At 43.6% G+C, this 21953-nt stretch overlaps 1 protein-coding gene across 2 annotated transcripts in view; it reads right to left on the reverse strand.

Annotated features, from left to right (window-relative positions):
* Positions 1-21953, reverse strand: part of SETBP1 (SET binding protein 1) — a 264875-nt gene that overhangs the window by 136724 nt on the left and 106198 nt on the right. The window contains exon 4 of one of the 2 annotated variants that reach the window (XM_065656407.1): positions 8729-8800. The exons of the other annotated variant lie outside the window; for it this stretch is intronic. Within the exon in view, the coding sequence (XP_065512479.1) occupies positions 8729-8800 (72 nt within the window). The remainder of the gene's footprint in view (positions 1-8728; positions 8801-21953) is intronic. 2 annotated transcript variants of the gene reach the window in all.

A 21953-nucleotide genomic window follows, 5' to 3' on the forward strand; every position in this document is an offset into this window, starting at 1 on the left:
GGCTGAGTCACTCTCTGTTTCCTCACTCTGCAAGAGTGTAGAAATGTCATCTTTGATATGAAGTCCAGTTTCAGGAAACATCAGTAGATGCTGAGCCTAGCATTGCCATCTCCCCTGCAACTCAGACTGCTCTGGGCATATGAGACTTGACCTTACTCCCTGCCAGTAAGAGATAATATATGTCTCTTGTTCCTCACATAGACTTCCCAAAACTCTGTCTTGAGCTTCATCTCCCGCATGCTAAGTGGCTTGCCATGCAGGAGATGAACTGAAGCTCTTGGATGAAGGATAAGGCTGATGAATTTACTCCTTGGCAGCAAGAAGACCTCTGATGATGCGAGTAAAGGTCACCTGGAAGACAAAACTAAGCTGATAACATCATCCAAAAAGATCCCAAGGTTGACACCCTGTGGCACACATGTCTCCTGCTGAGGGGAGGAGCCTGACCACTGTTAGTCATGTTACTCCATATGCTTTGAGAAGTTTCTCAGACTCTGTGGGATAGCTGAATGCATGACTGTGTTAGCAGAGTGAGTTGCTCCAGGTTCAGATGGAGATGATATCTTCAGATATCAGAAGCCACATGAGTTGGGGTACCACTCCTCCTCCTACTACCTGGCAAGGAAGGCTCCTATGACAGGAGTAACCTGAAGAAAAAGCAGCTTCTGGTTGTCTTTCAGTGATTTCAGTGAGCTTTGTGCAAGGACCTCTTTGTTATTACCAGCCTGTTCCGTTCCTACCTTATCCGTCTGTCCAATAGCCTCTGCAAGAACCGCAGGTCCTGACTACACTGAATCAAAGATGAGGCCACCTTTCCAATGAGGAGAGCGAACTTCTGTAGAAGGTACCATTTCTCCTGATTCCCTCCTCCTAAGGCATGTGTAAGTAAACCTGTTTTCTTTATTCACCTTGGCAGGGGCTCTCATAAATGCCTTCCAGTCATCTGAAGCTCCTGTTTTTACCCTTCCACTATCGTTCCGAACCTTTACCCAGCCATTGTGGCATGGTGGAGCCACTCGCTTCTCCCAAACACATACATCTCATTGTTTATCCTCATCAAGGTTATGCTCTGCTCACATCCAGGTTAATTTCTCCCCAGTACTCTTATTATTGAAGTATAGCCACTTATTAAAGAAACACTATCAGTGATGGTAGCATCTCATAGTGCAGCTGCTGCTCAGACACAAGAGACAAAAACTATAGTATTCCTAAACGAAGAGTACTGTGCCAACTAATTTTGGTGGCACATAGATAAAATACTGACTTAATTTGTCTGGATCTAGTGAAATTTGAAAAGAGCTTATAGGAAGTCATGCCTATATCTTAGTTAATGAAATTCTGGGCTGCTTCTGGGAAGACTGACAATTGTAAAATTAGTCTGCCAAACTTTTATTCACAGCTTCATTGCAAAGCCATTATAGATACGGCAAAGGCAGCAAACTCACAGGGGTGTGTTTAAAGGCTTCATGGGAATGGGCAGCACCACATTTTCTTCCTCCCAAGGCAACCAGGCAGCCTGGGAAGGCAGGAGAGCAAAGAATTGATGTCCTGGACACTGCCAGCACACCTCGATGTTGCAGGGCTTTTTTCCTCCCAACCAATAACTTGAGCCTGAAGTCACACTTAACCCAGAGGGTGCTGGACACTGGAACAGGTTCCCCAGGGAGGTGTCATGGCCCCAAGGCTGACATTGTTCAAGAAGAGACTGGATAACACTCTCAGACACATGGAGTGAACTGAGGGATTGTCCTCTGAAGGGACAAGAGTTGACTCAATGATCCTTGTGGGTCCCTTCCAACTGAGGACATTCTATGATTCTATGATTCACCCCTGCAAACAAGCCACACAAGCCTTCACTAACGACATTGCTCATGATGCTTGGAGAAGGCTGCTGGAGGTCTCAAGCCATCTGCCCACAGCGCACCTCATGCTTCCCATGAAGAAGAGCATACTGGGATTCTGATTAGTTCGGCCATTCAAGTAGGTGCACTGGACTGTTAGAGGAGAGTACCAGAGCTGATGCAGCTTGGTTTTACCAGTGCTCTTTGCAGCTGGTTTGCTGCACCGAGGAGCCACAGGAGGCTGAAATGAAACTATATGTGCCACGTCTGCAGGTTGCGTGTGCCCCGATACCCTTGTGTTTATGTTTGTGCTCACTATTGTACATGGAAGGAGGGTATGTAGAAAAGATTGGTCCCTTGAGAACAGCACACAGCAGCGATTTTCAAGCTGGTTGCTCTGCAAATAAACACCAACGTACTAACAAGTAATGCCTATGGAGTCTGGTGCCTTGATTTCTGCTGTGCCAATCAGTATTAACAGTAATATTGTATTTCCAAGGAATATTCAACTGACAGAACTATTGATTATTTGGAATGTAGCAGTGCATTGACACTTGATAGCAAACTGGGACAGTAAAACAATAAAGGCGCAGTTGTTAACAAGCAACACAGGGCATTGAGTTTCAGTGAAACAACTGGGATATTGCTTCCTTTGTCTAAAATGGAACATCTTTAACATGTCAAAAATATAATTTATTTATCTGACTTACTGAAATAACTGGGGAAAATACCTTCTTCACTGAACTGTGCAGATTAAGGTCATGTTTCCAAATATGTACCAAATTCAATCAATAATTTCATCTCTACTGTGACCAAACACTTGAGGTATTCTTGAAGAAAAAATGTTGTGTTTGATATGTTTAAACACATGTTATATCAGATCACCTTGTGCATGAACAAATTTTAATGAAAGAAAAGATAATGAAACATTACGTTTCTGTTGCAGTAGTCCAGCCAAAGTTGTGGGTTTTTTTTTGTTTGGTTGGTTTGTTTTGTTTTGTTTTTTTCACCCAGGCTTTTGATTCAGTGTGAAAAAGCAGCAAGATATACATATATATATATATATTTGGATAGGGTGAACATAAAATAAAACTTTCTTTATCAAACAAAGGGCTTACTTATATTTGAAAGTCATGAATCTGTATCCTTCTATGAGCTGTTTTATTATATATAAGTCTACAATTGTCTCCTATGGACACATTTAACTATCAACCACCAAGCCATAAAAAGGAAATTATACAGAACACCAGTCTTATGGCTGGAACCAATTGGAAAAGGAGCCTTCCTATGGTGAGGGAGAAAGAAATACTTTATGTGAAGAAAAATAACCGGTGGCACTCGCTGTTGCAGGAAAGAACAACGGAATGGCTTAAAACTCTTTTAGTTTGAGCTCGGAGAGGCAGGAGAGGTGACTAGTAAATATGCAGGAAATGCACCTGTACTATACATAGCCTTTTTATGGGATCATATAGCTTTTTCTCTGCTATCAGCATGTTGAACCCTTTAGGCTTAGCTGCCTTAGCAAATGTCTATGATCTGGAGAGGTTGGGACCAAGGGAGGATGAATGACCCTCTGATGATGGCTCCTCTCTGTCTCCCACTGCTGACAAATGGAGTTTAGGATGATGGAGTCCAGTTTCTCAGTTGGGCCTGAGCCCCTTCCGCCACTAGTAAATTAAATGTGCCCAGAAATATTTCCAGGCATCGAGGCCAACTGGCACAGAATGGTTTGTATCTCTGCTCACAACTGTGTCTTTCCTTCCCTAACGCAGCAGTTAAATGCAAAATGTTCACTGGGATGAACCCTGATCCATGCTTACAAATGATTTAGGAGTGGACCAAAAGCGTGCCAAGGACTTGTCTAGCAGTTTGAGTATACTCAGTCACACTCCGTGCAAGCAACATTCCCAGACACCACTTAACTTGCTTAAGACAGATGCAGCCTAAGACACTGGAATGACAATGTCCTTCTTCTCTTTTTCATGCCCAAGATCACTCCTTTCCAGCAAGGAGAAGGGAGATGTATGGCTCTAAATTTGGTTACAACAATCATCTTTTGTTGGTTCATTATATTATTCTTACTTAGTGTGAAACTGGAGAGAACTGCTGTCTGCAATCTAAAAATAATTGCAAGGAACAAGATGTTATGCGTTTAAAATTATGAAGAAGTTATACATGAGCGGCTTGACTTCAAAAACAAACCATTGTCTTCTTTTTCCTGTCCGACACCACTTTGCCACTTGCCTGATACTACATCTTCAACATTTGCAGCTTCAAATTGCATGCCTCTGAAAAAGCATCCCAGCTCAAGCAGTTGCCATGTGCTCTAACCATGCTACATTGGAGGACTGTCAGAAGTCCTACACAAACTTCTGTACTGAGCTGCCCAAGGCAAAATGAGACAGTTTTCATGGGTCTCTCTGAGCTACAAGAAGCTGAATGCAACCACTTTGAGAAGAACTGACTATATCAGAGCAGGGACCATCTGGCAGAAGGCACAGCAGCCTTAATGCAATCTCACACCAAGAGGGAGGATCTTGGTATGGTGTTGCCCGAGCCTGGGCACCCTCCTACACCCTATAGGGAGCCACGCACTACAAGGCAGTGGAGGGAGGCAGAGACAACATTTTGTATTCACATCCTCTTCACCACACACACCACAAAGACTTCTTGGTGAAGAGGTTTCAAATCTGTCATCAGAAGCTTTTACTCTTAGATGGAAGTGTTCAGAGGAACCTGTCCCTTTGAATGGTTCCACTTGTGACGCTTGCAGCGCTTGTCCCTGGACACCACCCATGCAGTCACTGACTCGTGGTTTGCAAATGGAGCTTGGGAAGGAGCACCTTATCATTGTGAGATGGCTGTATTTCAGCAATGGGAATTTCTTAGTGAACAGACCGCCCCCACGCACCCTTTGCAGTGCCTGTTTTTCCCAAAGAAAAGATGGTGGAGACCTGTGTCAGACAGCTGGAGCTGTCTCCCAGCCCCTGTGACCTCCCCGCCAGACACCTCTGTGGCCCTGGCAGCTGCAGTGAAAAGAACCCTGTGGGGTCAGAGCCTTGACGTTTCATAGCAGTTCCCTGACTCAGGAAACTATAATGCCAGGAGGATGGCTGATGACTTAATGCCAGCAGAATCTAATACCTTATGATCCTATGATCTAGTGCAAAAGGCAGGAGGAGTGGGAAGCCCAGCAGGCACCTGATTGAAGAGGCTGGGGGAGATAAGAGGAGACAGTGTCTTGCTGTGCATTTCCTCCACCTCCATAACCTTCTCATTTTCAAAGAGTTTCCATAGGGCTGTGGCAGCTATTGTTCTCCAGACCTGGTGCATCAGCATTCCCACTACACTGACAGCAGTTTGATATTCTCACCCTGCCAGCCCTTCTCCCTTTTCCTATCATGATAATAAGCAGCTGGTTTGGCTTCAAGGGGAAACAAAATGTGTAAACTCCGATACCCTTGTACTAACATGTACAAGGCTGTGTTACGTACTTCATAACCAACATGGGCTGCCTGGGCATCAGCTCATGCTCAGACAGACACCAATGCATTTACATCAGACATCAAAAACATGTGTCCATCCTTTCTTCCTTCTAAAAGTGGTCATAGCAGCCAGATCAAACTTTGGCACAACGGTTACTTTTGCGCAGAGTCAGAAATGAATGAGAGTTCCTTTATGCCCAGTTATTAAGGAGGCTGAAGATTCACATAGGCCATTGAGATAAAAGGAGGCTAATTTAAACCCACAGCAAAGTTTAGGGAGTAATCCTGTGCAAGCAGATAGGTAAGATCAATGTGAAAGTTGTTCTTGTTTCTGTTTGGCTCCTTAAGAATGAAAATACTATCAGAGCTATGCACTTTTTAAAACCTGCATTTTTTCATAAAAGGCATTTAAATAAGTTTAAGCATCACTGCTGTTATCTCAAAAATGACACAGAGACATTTCCATGTGAATGTCTCACTTCACAGTCAGATATCCACGTTCACCATGTGTGTACCTTTGATTCAGAGATTGTGGTTCCCCTGTGGTCCAAGGACTCAGGGTCAATTTTGTGCAGATCTTTCTGCCAAATGGGGTTATTAGTGACTGGAAATACTGCAAGGTCACCCAAAGCCTTGATAGAAACAGGAGGGTGGGAGAATATTAGGGAAAAACAGTAAGCTGTAATATTCAACTATAGATGGCAAATCTGGGCATATTTGGGTTGCCTATACTAGTTTATCATTCCCTTGTTTTCAAATGATTGTCATGGCCCCAATGATTAACCACCTGAATATATAGAAGAAGGATATTCACAGGAAGGATCTCATGATAAAAAAGCTATTCCTGGCCCTTTTTCCATCACATCATAATCTGTCCACTAATATGGCTTGAGATCTCAGCTGATCAAAAGGTCATAAGATGCTACCGCTAAGTATCACTCTGTCTCTGCTCAGCCGCAGGCATTTTAACTCCGTGCAGCAGGCAGAGGAAAGCAATAGTAAAGCCTTCAAATCTGTTTGTATAATAGATGAAGTCTTTGCTGTATGGCATTTATCTTCCTTCAGGGAATGACACCTGATAAATAAATCTCTAGTTCTCAGTGAATTTAAATAAAATAAAGGCAAATCATATCCCTGCACATTGTGGATATTTAACTGCATAGAATGTTAGAGTTCTCACTCTCCCAACATTTCCTTTGCTACAAAAGCTATGAAGTGCTGATCAGCCTCAAATTCTGACAAAATCAAGGGGCCCAAATCTCTGAGAACATTATGAAGAGCACAGTGATAACATAGGAGATACTGGAAGATACATCACTTATTTAGACTAATGAAATGGTAAAATTTACCTTTTTTTTTTTTTTAAGTTAGCAAAAAGCAAAAACCAAAGAAAGTGGGATTATTAGCATATCAATAAGGACCATGAAGTGAAAAGGGGGAGAAATCAATTAAAAAGAGTGGTGGGTTTCACAGTGAATAACTCCAGGGTGGACAATTTTCAAACATTCTGGGATAAATAAAACATCGAACAACATCCTACGCAACACCACCACACTGTCCAGCTGGTCACCGCTGTATTGCAGTGTGACAGTGTCAGTGGGTCCATTGGTTCTGCACTGTGCCCGTCCCTGGACACCAGCCATCGTCTCCAGCAGCTTCTCTGGCCATCCTGTGTCCAAGCAATTGAAAATGGGCAAACCACAGATCGCTGCCCAAAACAACAGGGAGAGAGGGTACCACTGCCAACAATGACCTGCCACCTGAGGCCCTCGTCTAGCGGCTCTGCAGAGCTATTTTCTGTGAACATTACCATTGGAAAAAACACTGCTTTGCATCTTCAGCACACCTGAAGAGTTATCACAACCAAATTAAACCCCTCAGCATTTCCCAGACTATCCACCCACTCCCTGGCTCTCTGGATGTACCAGAACCAAAATACAGTTCTTTTAACTGCAACTGGCAGTCGTTTTGCTCCTCTCCATGCTTTCAAAGCTGAGAGCCATCAAAGATTAGCAGAAAAAATCATTACTATTTTTTTCCCTAAGAAGCAGCGCTGGTAATAGGCTTCAGGAAAAATTGTCCTAAATGCAAGTAGGCTGTGTGAAGGCTGACAGGTCTGATTATAATTATCACTGCGATGGGACCAGCACTAGCCTCCCTTCTGGAAGGCAATGACAATTCCTGGAAGGGAATATGCAAGTGAATTATCATAAACAACATCATTGCAAGTGGAACTGTCTTTCACTGGGATAGTAAATAAGGCCCTGATTTAAGAAAAAAAAAAAAAAAAAAAAGAAGCAAAAAACCCCACAAAAACAAATACACAAACAAACAAAACCACCACAACCTTGAGCATTTAATCAAGTTCATCCCAATAGAAAACGATATTCAATCATACACTAAAGTTTCACTGACTTCAAGATGATGGGAGTAAAAGAATGAAGTGGGACACTGGAAGCATGGGATGGAGTCATGCATGTAAGATGTGTTTGGGAACAGAGGATATCTTCTGAAATCATACTTAAAGAACATGCTCTGCAACACAACATGAACAGAGAGTCCCAGAGGGCACGTTAGTCCAAACCAAGCTACATATTCGAAGCTAAGACACAACTCAGGCAGCCTTGTACCAACCTTTCCCCCTTCCTCACATCCTAGCAGGAAGAAAGCCAAATAGAATCAACAGAGAGCTCTTCAAATTCCATCTATACGTTGACTCAAATACCACAACATTGCTTTTCAGCAGCATTTTGAGGTAGATATGGTAGGTAGTATTCCTTCAAAATCAGCCTATCTTAACCTTTTTTGTGCTTTTTCTTAGCCTACAGGTTGGTTTGTCATTTCTCATTCTATTTCCACTGGAAACTCAGAAACAGAGAAGCTTGGACAATCTGGAGTAAGAGTAGCAGTACAGTAGTTTTTTATGTCTAAACAAAGGGAAATAGATATTATCTTCTTAACAGTGGGCTATAACTGCAGAGGAGTCAAAGAGGAGAGCCTCGGAGTCAAAGGCAGTTCTAGGAGTTTCATTCTCATTATATCTCAATGGAGTGAAGCAAATAAATTGCACAAGGAGACATATGGAAGCTCACTATGCAAATGGCCTATTTAAGGCTCTTACTTCCTAATTAGGTCCTGGTGTCAGGAGGTTGGTAACAATTATTCACACATAGATCATTTAGATACAATATAAACTGTTCTAAAACCCAAACCATCATAATAGCATGCATTAAAAAGAAGCCCTATTTAGCTTGATCTTTTTAGACTCTTTTGCTTAGTGCTTGGAATATCAGTTTCTGTGCTATACACATCCTAAATTTCTTGTCCAACACAGCAATAATAGGTTTGAAAGGTGAAAAGGAAGAAACAAAATCCTTCGCAGCCATAATGCCATGTTCTTACCTTGTTCACAGATTTCGTCACTGGACTCTGCACAACGAACCCACACTCTCTTCCCACATTCTTCATCTGACTCTGTGGCGTTTCCCAGAGCAAAGAGAAAAGAGAGAACCTTGATTGTGGGAACGACCATGCAGAAAATGGTCACAAGCATCCAAAGTTTCACTCTGCCCTCCATCCATTTCATTACATCTTTCTGTGTGCCCACCACCTCCTGCCAGCTGGGGCCCTCTGAGAACCTGGTGCCAGGGTTCACTCTCGGCCCCACTCCATTTTGGAAGGGCCCTCGAGTTTCTCCTGAACACAGCCAGTTGAGCAGGTTTCTCCTCCCAAGTAGCCCTTCTAAGCATGGGAGCACCATGTGGCCGTTGTGGTTTTCCACAGCAGCTGCTGGGCATGCAACAAGCCATGATGGCAAGGAGTGGAGCCATGGATTCTTATGACAATCCATGTCAGAAAGGCTCAGGAAGAGCAGGAAGGGGTCACAGGATGCCAACCCATCTGCTTTGCTTAAGACTTAAAGCAGGAAGCTGAAGCCAAGGATTACCACATTGCAAAACCATTTAAAACAAGGTAAGTGCTTGTGATTCAACATTGTGACTGTGGTGAACGTGCTGTGCCCTGTAGTTCTGCACCTCTGGTACTAAATCGAGATATTCTTCTCTCCTTCTTCCCTTCCTGCCTCCTTTCCCATCTTTGTCAGCCTCTTCAGCCCTTCACACAAAGGTGAAATATTTTACATTTTCACCTGTAGTAATGCAGATCAGAGAGTGTTTGCTTTGCTTTTCACTGATTTTGCCCAAGGCATCCTTTTAAGCAGCAGCCTGTGCAAAGATAATAGGTGGCACAATTTTCTGTAACTGGAATCAGCAACAAATCAGCCATCTGCCACTCCAGGGGTCTGAGATTAACCCAGCTACTGGACCGTAACTGCAAAACATTTGCACATTTAGATTACAGAAATGTGAGGTTACCGGTCCAAAAAAAAAAAAAAATAGGAGTGGGGAAACTGTGGGGAGAAGGGGTGGAAGATAGCTTTGGAAGAGTTCTCCAGATTAAACCTTCCAGACACAAGTCATCTCATAACAACTCCGAGCAGATGTTTCTCATTATAAAGTGTTAAAAGGATGAAGGATTTGAAAGAAGAAACTTGAGGTTCATGAGACATCATGTTTCAGTGAAATACATCCAAAGGCACCTCTTTGATACAAAGACAAATAAAGACAAAGACATTCAGCTGTCTTGTCAATGCCTTGCAATGGTCCTTGGGAAGTATGACCAAGCTGTCCAGCTGGCTTACTTGGACCACGGGGAGTGTTCAAGAGTAACATTTTTGTCCCAAAGTAGACAATACGCGTTACACAAGCTCCCTTACTCCAGAGCATTGTCAAGATATTGAGGAAATGAAAGAGGCCTGCATTCTGAAATATCAAGGCTTAGGAAGGTCTCTTCATTTGCTGTCTTCAGTTTACCTTCCTAAAAAACAAACACCACATTGCTACTTCACAGACATGGGTGCTGTCGTTCCATATTAATATGTGTCCATATCTTTGGGATACTCACTATAAATCTGGTGGGAAATGTTATTTGGCAACTGAAGTATTTAGAGGTTTAAATCACTAGTAAACACAAGCTGGATCTGCATCTAAAAGCATGAGCTGTGCTCTGAGCAGGTGCATGGTGGGCTAGGACAGTTGCCAGGGTCTCGTCTGCTCACTTTGATGTGGGCCTTAATCCCCACTCCTGCCATTTGCTTTTGTAGGCTGGAATCCCATAGTCAGGGATTTCAGGTTAAAAAGAAGAGGTTGTACCCAGAGAAAGAGGTGCAGCTGCAGCCAAAAATATCAGCAAGGACTTCTGGGAAATTCAGGCAAAGTCTGCCTGCTATGTGCCCTTCGTGAGGACAAAGGTTTAAATACTTAACTCATCTCATTAAGCCCAAAAAAACAATGGAAAATCAAACAGCAAGCACATGTGTGCATAGAAACCCACTTATTTTTATATAGGTACTTTATTCACGAGGCTCAGGTAGGATCAGGTGCAAGGTACAATGGCACACTGATTAATCCAAGTTTCTTGGCCAGGTCTCTTTTTGATATTTACCATGGTTTCTTCACCTCTTCCAAAGTTTCCTGGGCTAAGCACTACATACCCTTCACTTGTGACAAAGGAAAAACAACAACAACAACAACAAAAACAACAACAACAAAACAAAAGAAAAACAAAACAAAAACAAGCAAGCAAACAAACAAAAATTAAGACACAACAGCATCTCCTCTGTGCAAGGCCAAGTTGAGCTGCAGCAATTGGTGGTTCAAGGCACAGCTGAGAGCTCAGGAAGAGCAAAAGATCAGTCACTGCAGACATCCTATTCCATACAAAACCTGATAGCACCACCTCAGAAATGTTTGGCCCTCCTAGCTACATTAATTGGGGACTGAGCTTTCCATCTTCTGCACAGGAAGGACCGTGGATCTGCATGGAGCTGTGAGAAGAGGGTGAGGAGAGCAAGCTGGATGACACCTTTGAATGTCCCTAAGTTCCCCACTATTTATCACAGTATTTCCAAAAGGTATTGCTTGGGCAGAATTAGATGCTCCAAAACCAGGTCTATGTGTCTGAAACCAAATGTGAGGTTTGAAGTGGTTTGGATTTATACTAGGGCATGGTTTTCAATTGAGAGCGAGGTCGTGGGCATCATCCCATGCCTGGGACTACAAATTGGGCCAAGCTAACAACCCAACAACCCACAAGCTTCTGAGATGAAGCAAGTTAATGAACCTCTTCCCATGCTTTAGAAAGGTCTCGTTGACCTTAACCTGCTGGCTTTGTGAGTGCTAAAACTGCTGTTAAAACAGGACCTGGACCCACTTTCAAACCCAAAGGCAGGAGTTTTCTCTTTCTTCCACCTCCAGTTTCTCTAAAGCCAACCTAAAACTTCACATCCAAATGCCAGAATGCTCCAGAAAGGAGCATGTGTGTGGTGGTAGGGGGGAAATCTTTGTACTGGGCTTCAATTATTGCGCTACTACAACAATGTTTGTGCTTATAATTTTTAAAAGATTTAAAAGAAATCAAAACCCCATTAAAAAACCTGAAAAAAGTACTTTTCTGTACCTTTTCCTTGCCTGTGAATGGAGGGAAGAGGGGAATAACATAGGGCAAAACCTTTTATTTCAGACAAAAATCACAGCAAAACTCCAGCCCGTGCCTTGAAAATTAATCAATCTTATGAATTGCTGTTGAAATTTCTGCCCTATATTACTTTTGTTTGTTTGTTTTGTCCAGGCAGGCATTGCAGGAAGGGGGTTTTGCCATGGAAGCACTGACACTGCATTAACCAAGTGCTCAGCTGAGCTGCAGAGCTGCCTGGAAGTTGCCTTGTCCCCCAGCAAATGTGAAGCAGAGGAAAACACGGATGTAGGTGACGCTGCACCTTGCAGTGATTTGCGTGTCCTACAAGTAACCTTGCATCAGGATACAGAGCTATGAGAGCAGCCTTATGGGTACGGAGAGAGGAGGAGGAGGACAGCGAGGAGGAGGGGAAGGAGTGGTAACAGGAAAACAATCAGAAAATTCCCTAGGAATCAATTCTTCTCTTCTTCCTTAGGAAAACAAACAAATGAACAAACAAAATCTCTGCCCAATACGGAGATGAGCACACTTGCTCTGTCTCTGCTTATAATCCATTCCAGCGAGCATCATAACAGACACACACGGGCTAGAGACCGGCTGCAAGCAGAGAATTTCTGCCCAGCACTTCGCAAGGCATGCAAGGGGCTGCCCCTCTTCTGCTCCCTCTCCACCCCGAGTCCCCAGCAAGGGTCTCCTCTTTTTCCTAGAACCCTTAAATATCACTTGGGGCAGACGACGGCAGAGAAGAGGGTCATATTTAAGAGGCGAAGGGGAAGCGGAGAGGCGGGAGAACACCTCTGAGCCTGGCTGGCGGCCCCCTGGCTGCAGCCATTCTCATTCCCGGCACGTTTCGCTGCTCTCCAGCACAACCCGGCTTCGAAATATTAACGTGGCGCAGAGTGCCATTTTCGAGCCGCTGCAGCTCCTTCTTGGCACCAGTTCAGCTTTTTGTCTTGCCTTCTCCTCTGAGTGCCCAGTGGAGGGGAGGAGGGAAGAAAGGGAGAAAATAAAGCCCTGCTGCTTCGCTGCCGAGGCCGTCAGCCTCCCCCAGCACACCCGCCCTGCCTGTGGCACCCCGCACCCTCACAGCCCACTCCCAACAGAACCCACTTGGCAAACATAAATCTCTTCCCACCTCCGCAGCAGCCAGTTCACAGCCTCCTTCCCCCACCTCCCGCCACCCCTTTTTTCATCGCTCTCTCCTTTGTACTCCTCTAAATTTTTCCAGCCAAGCATTGCAACCTTCCACCCGCCCTTTCTTCTTCATCCCCAGTCCTCCCACCTCCTCCCCTCACATCAGAAAAAAAAATTAAAAAAATAAAAAAAATTCATGCCACGGTTGCCAATGCACTAGCATCTCCTCAGAGTGGAGAGCTGCTGCACCCATAACACGCCAGGCAGGTCCAGCTCACAGTTGCCCAGGCGCGGGTGAGCTGCAGCGCTCACGAGCGCACATGCACGAGCACACACACGTCACCGGGCAGGACAGACTCCCTTTGCATCCCTTGGCGTTGCTGCAAATACAAAGCTCCTGCAAGCTTGCGTTTGGCAACCGAGTTTCTCCTCCTGCCTGTGGGGTCGGGAGGAAAACAAGAGGCAGAATAGTGAGGGAGGGAGGGTGTATTTTTTTAAGCAACCCAAACATGGCACTGAGTGCTTCCACCGACAACTTCTCAGCCTGCTGTGCTGGCAACCAGCTGCTGGTTCCAGCCTGGCACCAGCTTTGATTCATTTTTCTCTCCTCTTAAATGCACTCCTCCCAGATATTTATTCCTCTATTTTTTTTTTTCTTTTTAGTTTTTTTCTTCCCCTTTTTCCTCTTAGCTTGTCCATAGAGTTCCCTCCCTCTCCCACCCACAAATACAAAGCAGCATGTGTGGGAAGGAGCACCAAAGGGAGTGAAATGTGAGGTAACACTCAGTGTACAAAGAAGGGGGGGAAAAAACCCATATGTATACACAACATATGTATGCTTTTCTCTGAGGAAGAAGGAGAGAGTGAGAGATGTCCTAAAACAGACAACACGACCCTTGTGCATGCCAGGATGTACATGCTCCAGTCCCCTCTATGAAGGAAGAAGGAGACAGATTCAGTTGGGAGGTAGAGAAAGTTTGAGGCAAAATCCATGCTCTCCATGGAAAGAACCCAAGAGGGACAACTTTGAGCCAGCGATGTGACTCCAAATAAACCAGAGTTTGAAACACTGACGTATGCATGACAGAGATAAAGTGGTTTAAAATGCACCTTGTCTGGAGCCTGGAGGAAAGAGATTTGGAGAAATAAACATAATAATGTTGATGCTGATGCTGCAGATGGTTTGTGAGGGGCATGGGAGGAAAGAAGATGCGCCAAGGATTTTAGCATGGAGGCTTGAATGCATTAAGCTGCAAAGCGAAGCTAGAGACCTGGAGCAGGGGGCGACCCCATAAGCAGCAACTTGTGCCCATGGGGCTTTTTATGAGCATGGTTGGACCCCCTTAACCACTAAGACACATCATGAGGGACTCCTTGGAAGCCACAGGAGTCAGAGAGTGGTGAAACAGATGGACACTCGATGTGTCTCAGGCCTGATGCCTCCGCTCCCCGTGGCGAGTCCTTTGGGAGCCCTGGCAAAAGTGCTAGCAAAAGGCTGGTTTTCACTGAACATGCTCTGGCCACCCCAAGGAATAGAAGAGAAGTCAGCTGAAAAGCAGGGTAGCTGAGACACGCTGGGAGACAGACGGTCAGCATGCTCAGGATGGTACAGACAAAACAGCAGTGTCCTGAGTAGCTGCCTAATATGTACCTTGGCAAAATCTCACCTGGCTGTGGATGAAGCAGAAATTACAGGCTGGAATCGTAAACCCCTCAGCTGGTCTGACTTTTGCTTCCCTGGCCTGCACGTATAATGCAGGAGGAAAGCGGAGGTCTGGATGACATCCTCTAGCTGCCAGGAGCCACATGGAGGAGCTGGTCCTTTGGCCACCACCAGCTGCTGCATGTGGACCAGCTGATGGGCAGGCACTGAAGTGAATTTAAAATAAGGGGATGCCCTGCTGTGACTGCACTCATTAAGGGACGTATGGGTTTGCATAATTAAACCTAGAGGCCTATGCCCTTAGGAGCACCTCTGCCACTGGGATGTGTCCCCTGTGCAAGGTACACATTGGAGCTTTCTCCTGGCCACTGCAGCACAGCTGGGGATATCTGGGTTGGATGGAGAAATATCCATGTAGGGCCACCAAATATCCTCTTCTGAGCGGTGACTTCACTGCCTAGGTCCTTTGCATAAGGATATCATTCAGTATTGGCAATGGCTCCTCCCAGCCTCTGCTTCCAAAGTCATCTGGTGTCCATCCGAATCCTCTCTTCCAGCTGGTTTACACAACAGTGTTTTGTCTTTGCTAGTCCTTGGGCTGAGGATGGGTTTCTGCCCTACCATCCAGCATTTAGTAACCAGGGCTGGCATTTGGCAAGGCAGACTGGGTCCCTCATGTGTGCCCATGGCAAAGCAGACCCTAAAACCTCAGTCAGAGACACCTGCAGAGCAGCATCTCCCCTGGAGGCACCATTGAAGCGGCTTTCAGGTAGAAACACTATCCGACTTCGAATCGAAAGGTGTTACAAATAAAATGATAGTACAGACTATCAAGTTCTGAGATGCAAAGTAGAGTGAGAAAGAATATTTTAGCATCTTCTTTCTAAGCACATTAACTCTTGGCAGACACAATTGTTCAGGTTTTCAGAGCTGAAAACTTCACACAGTAAGCAGCACATTGAGTCCACATGCTCCATCCCTGGTTTCAACAACTCTAAAATCCACCTTGTCCCTACGCTATACCCCTCCAGTGCAGCCAGCATCCAAATATTGTGTTGTTCTCGAGGTTACATCAGTAAACATATAATCTGTGGTGATCCTTCGTAGGGAAAAAAAATAATTTCAGCCTTTGCCACTGTAAGCTCACAACAGACAGTGCCTAAAGATTTTTATCAACTGGCTTCTGATGCTTCCCTTCCCAGGGTGAGCAAGGACTTTGTATCAATCTGGCTTGCTTTAGTGCAGTGACCCAGCGCCATGCTCTGCCGCGGAAAGTTCAGGTCCCAGCTGCGGGGCTAAACTCTTGCTGACACCGAGCTGATTTCTCTGCCTCTGTCACCCACACTGCCAGGGAGTGTGGGGGGTATGACAATGTTGGTTTTTGTTTGTTTGTTTTTCCAGGCTGGAAAAGAAAGAAAACAATCATGCAAAATACAGAGAAGATGTGGCAAAAGAGAAGGGAGAAGAAAGCAGTCCCAACATGTGAGGTATGGCTGAGAAGAGGAAGTCCTTCAAGTAACATGGAGCCCTACATTGCATTCTGTTTCTTCACCAAGGAGAAGAATCTTGCTCAAGAAGCAATTAAAATGTTACAGGCAAGGAGAAGCTTTCAGGATGCCTTGAAGAACTTGTTTGCCTGTGCAAGTGAACGGAGAGAGATGCGAGGGGTGGGAAATCGTTATTAGTGATGGGTGAACTACAAAAGGTTGGGTGGTTTGTTTTGGATAAAGATCCTCACATGCAGATGCTTATCTAAAGCCCTCAGTCTTCAGAGTAGGGCTGGGAATGTCTTAAGAACAGACCCTTCTTGCATGATTTCCAGTATCTCTCAGAACAGCCTACCATGCCAAAAATACCACAAAACCAGCTTTTTTTCATCTTCCTTTATTCAGTGTTTTGGCTCTTCTGCTTCTGGTTCCAAGTAAAACCTAAAACCGCAAAGTCTTTGACTGGAAGGTTGGACTGTGCTTATTTAATTTCAAGCCATCCTGGTTCTCATGGCTGCACACATACAAGGGAAATAAGAAAAAGTGGTGTTGTGATTCTATGGAAAACTTTAAAAGAAAAGAAGGCTCCCTGAAAATTAGGAGATAAACAAGCTGCCTTCCCTAAGAGAGGAATACAAGCCCTGATTTCTCCCACTTTAAGCAAACTAGTTTGTAAAATCACAGAATCATGGAATAGTTTGGGTTGGAAGGGACCTTTAAAGGTCTTACTTATCTGTGAGCTGGCTATTCTTCTCCTAGATAACATGCAAGATCACAGCATTCCCAGTTCAAAAGCACCTGTTAGCCTTGGGTGGTTATTAGTCAGTGAATACTACTGTATCAATAAACAAAATAAGTACTTTGAAAAGAGTCTTGTTTCCCTACCCAATCTGGAAACTCATCAGAATGGCAGCAGCCCTAATTTGACAGAGAAGAAAGAAAGAAAACAGTTTGAACATGATATGGTGCCCTCCAGTTTTCTTAAATCAGAGTGTAATCGATATAAAATGGCCCAGGTATGGTGCTGTTGGGATGAAAGTGGTATGTTTTGCTTAAGTCCCCTAGACAAATAGGTCCGTTGCAGGTCTGGATTTGATCTCTGGTGAGATTTACATGAGGATATCTCAAGCAATGTTGCTCAGTGTGTAAACGAGCCAAGAATCAGGCCAGTATGCTTTTTAAGGATGCTACCAGATATCCCATGTCCCTAGACTATTCACCTCAGGAAGGTTAAAAGCACATACATTCACTTTACATGTACTGAAGAATGAATGTTTTGCTGTTAAAGACCAGATAACGTTCTTCTTAAATGATTTCCTGCAGTCTTTTTCCCTGCCTTACATATTATTTATTAATTACTCAAGCAATGATCTTCACCTCATCCAAGTGCTTTGGAGACCAAGACTCAGGTCTTTAGCTGGTAAAGTTAGGATTACTCAACCCAAGTCAACAGAAATGATGGATGAGGTCAGTGGAAAAGGTGTGAACCAAGAGTTTATACCACACAGGCTTCCAAAACAAGGGCACAGTCTTCTAGGCAGCACAGTACACACAGTCTAAGTATTTTCTCACTGAAGCTGATGACACTTGTGGGTGACCAAGACAGGTACAGGAGGCCCAAGTCCCTATTTATGTCCACATGCATGAGTTGGGAGAAGCTCCACTACCCAACACATGACGTGCTCTTTGCCAAATCCATCAATTCTGTCCTGCTAAATGCTGCAGGATGATGATCATTTTTGTCAAAACTTGGCTTTTGTACAGCTTCTTAGTTTAGGTGGTGAGAGGAAGGGATGGGTTTTACTTTTGGCTGGAAAGAAAGTAAAAAAACTGGACCCTTCCAAGGGTGATGAACAGTTGAGAAATCTGGCCCTGAGCTTTTTTGAAAAAGTGACCCCATCTATCTAGCTATTACACCATGTTCTGCCTATGACCAACACATGGATTGATATTTACTTGCAGGAAATTCTGGCAAGAGACAGGGGTTCCCATTTACTCGTGCTGTTTACTGCTCCCTGGAGATCACAGGCTTCAGCAATGATGGAGAAGATTGCTTCACAGGTGCACAGTTTACACGCCAAAATGGGTTGTAAATCAGAGCAGAGGAAGAAAAGGCTGGAAAAATGCTTGTTTGGAGAAGAGACCATTGGAAAGGGATGTTGACTGTGTTCATTTTACAGGTCTCATCTCCCAAGTCTACGCTTGCTCACACTGAACCAGAGGCACTGGGTCCTGAATCGGAAATTCAAGGAGCACTTTGATAATTTGGCAGAGATTACACAGTGTGTGAACTTGTCCCTGATCTCCATTATTACTTCAAAACCAGGAATTCTCATACCCTTTCGGACAGATGGCTGGTCCTATTACTTCTTACGTTAGATTTCCCATTGAGGCTGAAAGCAAATCCACATTCAAGCTGAAAGTAAACAACCTGTGAATTCGAAAGGCATTAACTTGAACTGCCAAAGCATTTGCTGTGTATGCTGCAGATGTCAAATAGACGGTTTCCCACAGCCCTGAGCTTAGACACAGAACTAAGTTACACAGCAAAACCTTCCACCCAGTCTGAAAACCCATCCTGTGCAAAACTCACTCTCCTCGCTGGTGTTTTAAGGGCTGGAGCCTCAGCTGGAGGAAATTAATGTAGTCTCTCTGATTTGAATAGAGCTATGTCAATTTATACCAGATGAAGATTTCACCCTTTGGAAGCCAAGTGGGAAATAGTTATCCATGACTTTTTTAACAGTGTAGTTTGAGGAACGAAAGTAAGATGTGGTGTATCCTAAAGACTGAAAGGGCATTAAGCAAGTTTATTTCCATTTCTATGATTAGTTTTTGAAGAAAATTATTAGAGAGCTTGGTCCTAAAGAATCAGGCTTTGCAGAAAAATGGATTTAAATAACACAGCTTATAAGTGCAACTAACACAAGTTACCTTATTCCAATTCCTGTTACCTTCCCAAATGTCAACAAAAAGTTAACTAGGAACCCAAGTATGACATTGCTGGAAATTCGGAAAGTGGAAAGGACTGAATAAACCAGTCTATTATTTTCATACCAGTGCTGAATGAAGAGGGCAAAAACCATGAAACTAAACAATACAAACAAAAAACCCCACCCATATGCTTTGAAGTGCTCTGAACATCAGTACCATGGTGTGGTCCTTGGCAGTAAAGATGTGCAAGATTGTTTTTCTAATATATTTTGGTGTAAATTTAACAGTATCACTGAAGTAATATTTTGTAAATCAGGATTCATTCAATTTAAAGCAATATAACCTCATAGTATACATTCAGGAACGATTACCCAAATTGAGCCTATGATTTATTCTTTCATATAGGAGGCCCCACCTACAGACTCAGATGTGCCTTGATTTCCCCCTAAGTAAACTGGACGTCAAATATTTCACTGATAGAAATGGAGATTTTTAGGACAATGTTAATCAGAAATCAAACTTCACACTGTTCAACTTGAAGCCACTAGGCTGATGCAGCTCCTAAGAAAATTAACCTCCTCTTTCCTCCAGCCATCCTTATTTTCACTTTACAATTCAGTGTAAGCTGGCAATTAGCAATACTTTGTCTGTTTGTAGAGCCTTCCATCTGAGGATCTAGAAACACTTTGCAAACACTAATGAATTAAGCTTCTTAACACCCCCTGTGAGACAGATACCACTATCTCATTTGCACAGCTCGGAGAAGAGGTGCGAGCCAGCAGCAGAGCCGGGAAGCCACTCCAGACCCTGAACCTCACATTCAGATCTATAACGCAAGGTTTCCTATGGGTGTGGTGATGTGCATGGCAGCTTGTGAACCTTACAATTATCTCTGTGGACTGCCAGTTGCCCTGATGCCTGACAGGCTGAAAACACAGAGAGTTGAATTTCTACCCATATAGAAAACTTAAGTCCCAATTACTCTTGGAAAGAAACACCATAAATATGTCACCCATCCTCAACTGAAACAATCACTTCCAAATACAATCTTCTGACATTGAAAACAGGAAAGAAAAATGGGTATTCAGATGTCCTTACTTGGTTTTTAATAATAACACCGACCCTGGATAAAACAATACTAAGGTCCAGGAGGATTCACTTCTTTTTCTTCGCATCTTTAATTGTCCACATCTTTTTCTCACATAGGGGGAAGTTACAATATCCAAGCCTGCTTGCAAGTCATGATGATAAGAGGAACTGAAAGGATTTTTAAAGAAAGCCTAAAGGTTTGCTTCCAACACTACCAGGAATGCTTAGATCCTACGCAAACCTTAGGACAAGATAGGCGTTGATGAGTATATTTTTTCCAAAGCACAGTTTCATTAATTTAAGAGCAGTACCTATTTGAAGCGTTTTTCCATGTAGCCATTCTCCAAATGCATGACAATTGGACAATTTCCATGATGATTCTTCTGTCTAAAAATACACACCTCCCACTCTATTCAATTTATCACTGAGGCAGTCAGCCTGTTTATTGTTGAAGTTTTGCCCATTTAATAGTGCACTTAGGAAAGCTTAACACAAACATTGACCAATTCATTGCTGTCACAAAAAGAAAAGCCCTAGAAATCATTCATCTAAGCAGGAGTCAAGAGCAAGACTCTCTTATTTAAAGATCCGTCAATAGGAAATGATGTTATAGAAGCTATTCTAAACAGAGCAGATTTTTTAATATATTTTAAAAAACCCCTCTTTTCTTCTACAGATTGAAATTGAGGATAATGGGAAACAAAATATTTGGGTTTGCTTTTGAAATCTGTTGGCGACTTTAAATCCCAGAAATGGGGCACTACAGAAGAAACAGGCATTTGACATATTCAGCGTGTTGATTTGTGGACTATTAGCAGACTGCTGTTTGCCTAAAATACGTATTTGAAATTCTTCTCTAACAAGTCTTCTTGATCTCTTCCCAATTCATGAGCTGTTAAACGTCTGTACAACACGGCGATGTTTGTCTTCCGAACAGAGGGATATTACGATCCCTAGAAGCAGGTTTCCAGTGAGAATATTAAAGGCGCTATTCAGAAATATCCTCCAGTATTTGCAACTTCCACAAACACTCCTGCTCACAAATGTGTTTGCTGGAATATTTGTCAAGAGCAAACATGAGGGGATGGTGGGAGAAAGTGTACAAAGTCTAACCAAGCTAATAAAACCCCAACAGCTAATGAATACTTGTGGAAAATGTCTTATGGTATTTCCTCAGCTACGGATGCTAATTAGAAAAGCCCATAAAGCTAAAACTCTTTTGTTGCCTACCTCCTCAAGTGCTCCATTATTGAAAGCCACTTCTATGGTTCTTTTTATCATGTTCATCCCTGTTACATCTGCTGGCTCCAGAAGCAGTTTTTTAAAACTTTTTTGTGTGCATTTCAAATGGATGAGGTTACGAGCAACTGGACGGAGGCCCAGAAACTCATTTCACATAAGCAGCTGGATGGCTAACAGCTTTTTACTGTCTCTGACCAAAGAAAGACCTACAACAGATATGAATATATATGTAAATTGGTCAACATGACTTATTGCCCAATACTGAATCACTACAATGTTACACAGTACTATGGATGCTCTCTTCAGGCCTCTTTCTTCAGTGACAAAACAGCTTCTGGATTGAGTCTTCTTCTGTAAACAGGACCAGTAGGTACCCAAAGGAACACAGCAAGCTCATGCTGCTACAGGATATTTGCTCAAAAGCACATGGCCAGGGAAGGGAGAATTGCAGGGAAAGCCAGTGGACATCCTCAGGCCCACATGTCCGGGCAACTGAGGATGGTGAATCATGCTTGCTGAGCCAAGTCGGTACCATGCAGGTGAG

Source organism: Caloenas nicobarica, chromosome Z (assembly GCF_036013445.1).
Source record: "Caloenas nicobarica isolate bCalNic1 chromosome Z, bCalNic1.hap1, whole genome shotgun sequence".
NCBI classification, from domain to species: Eukaryota; Metazoa; Chordata; class Aves; order Columbiformes; family Columbidae; genus Caloenas; species Caloenas nicobarica.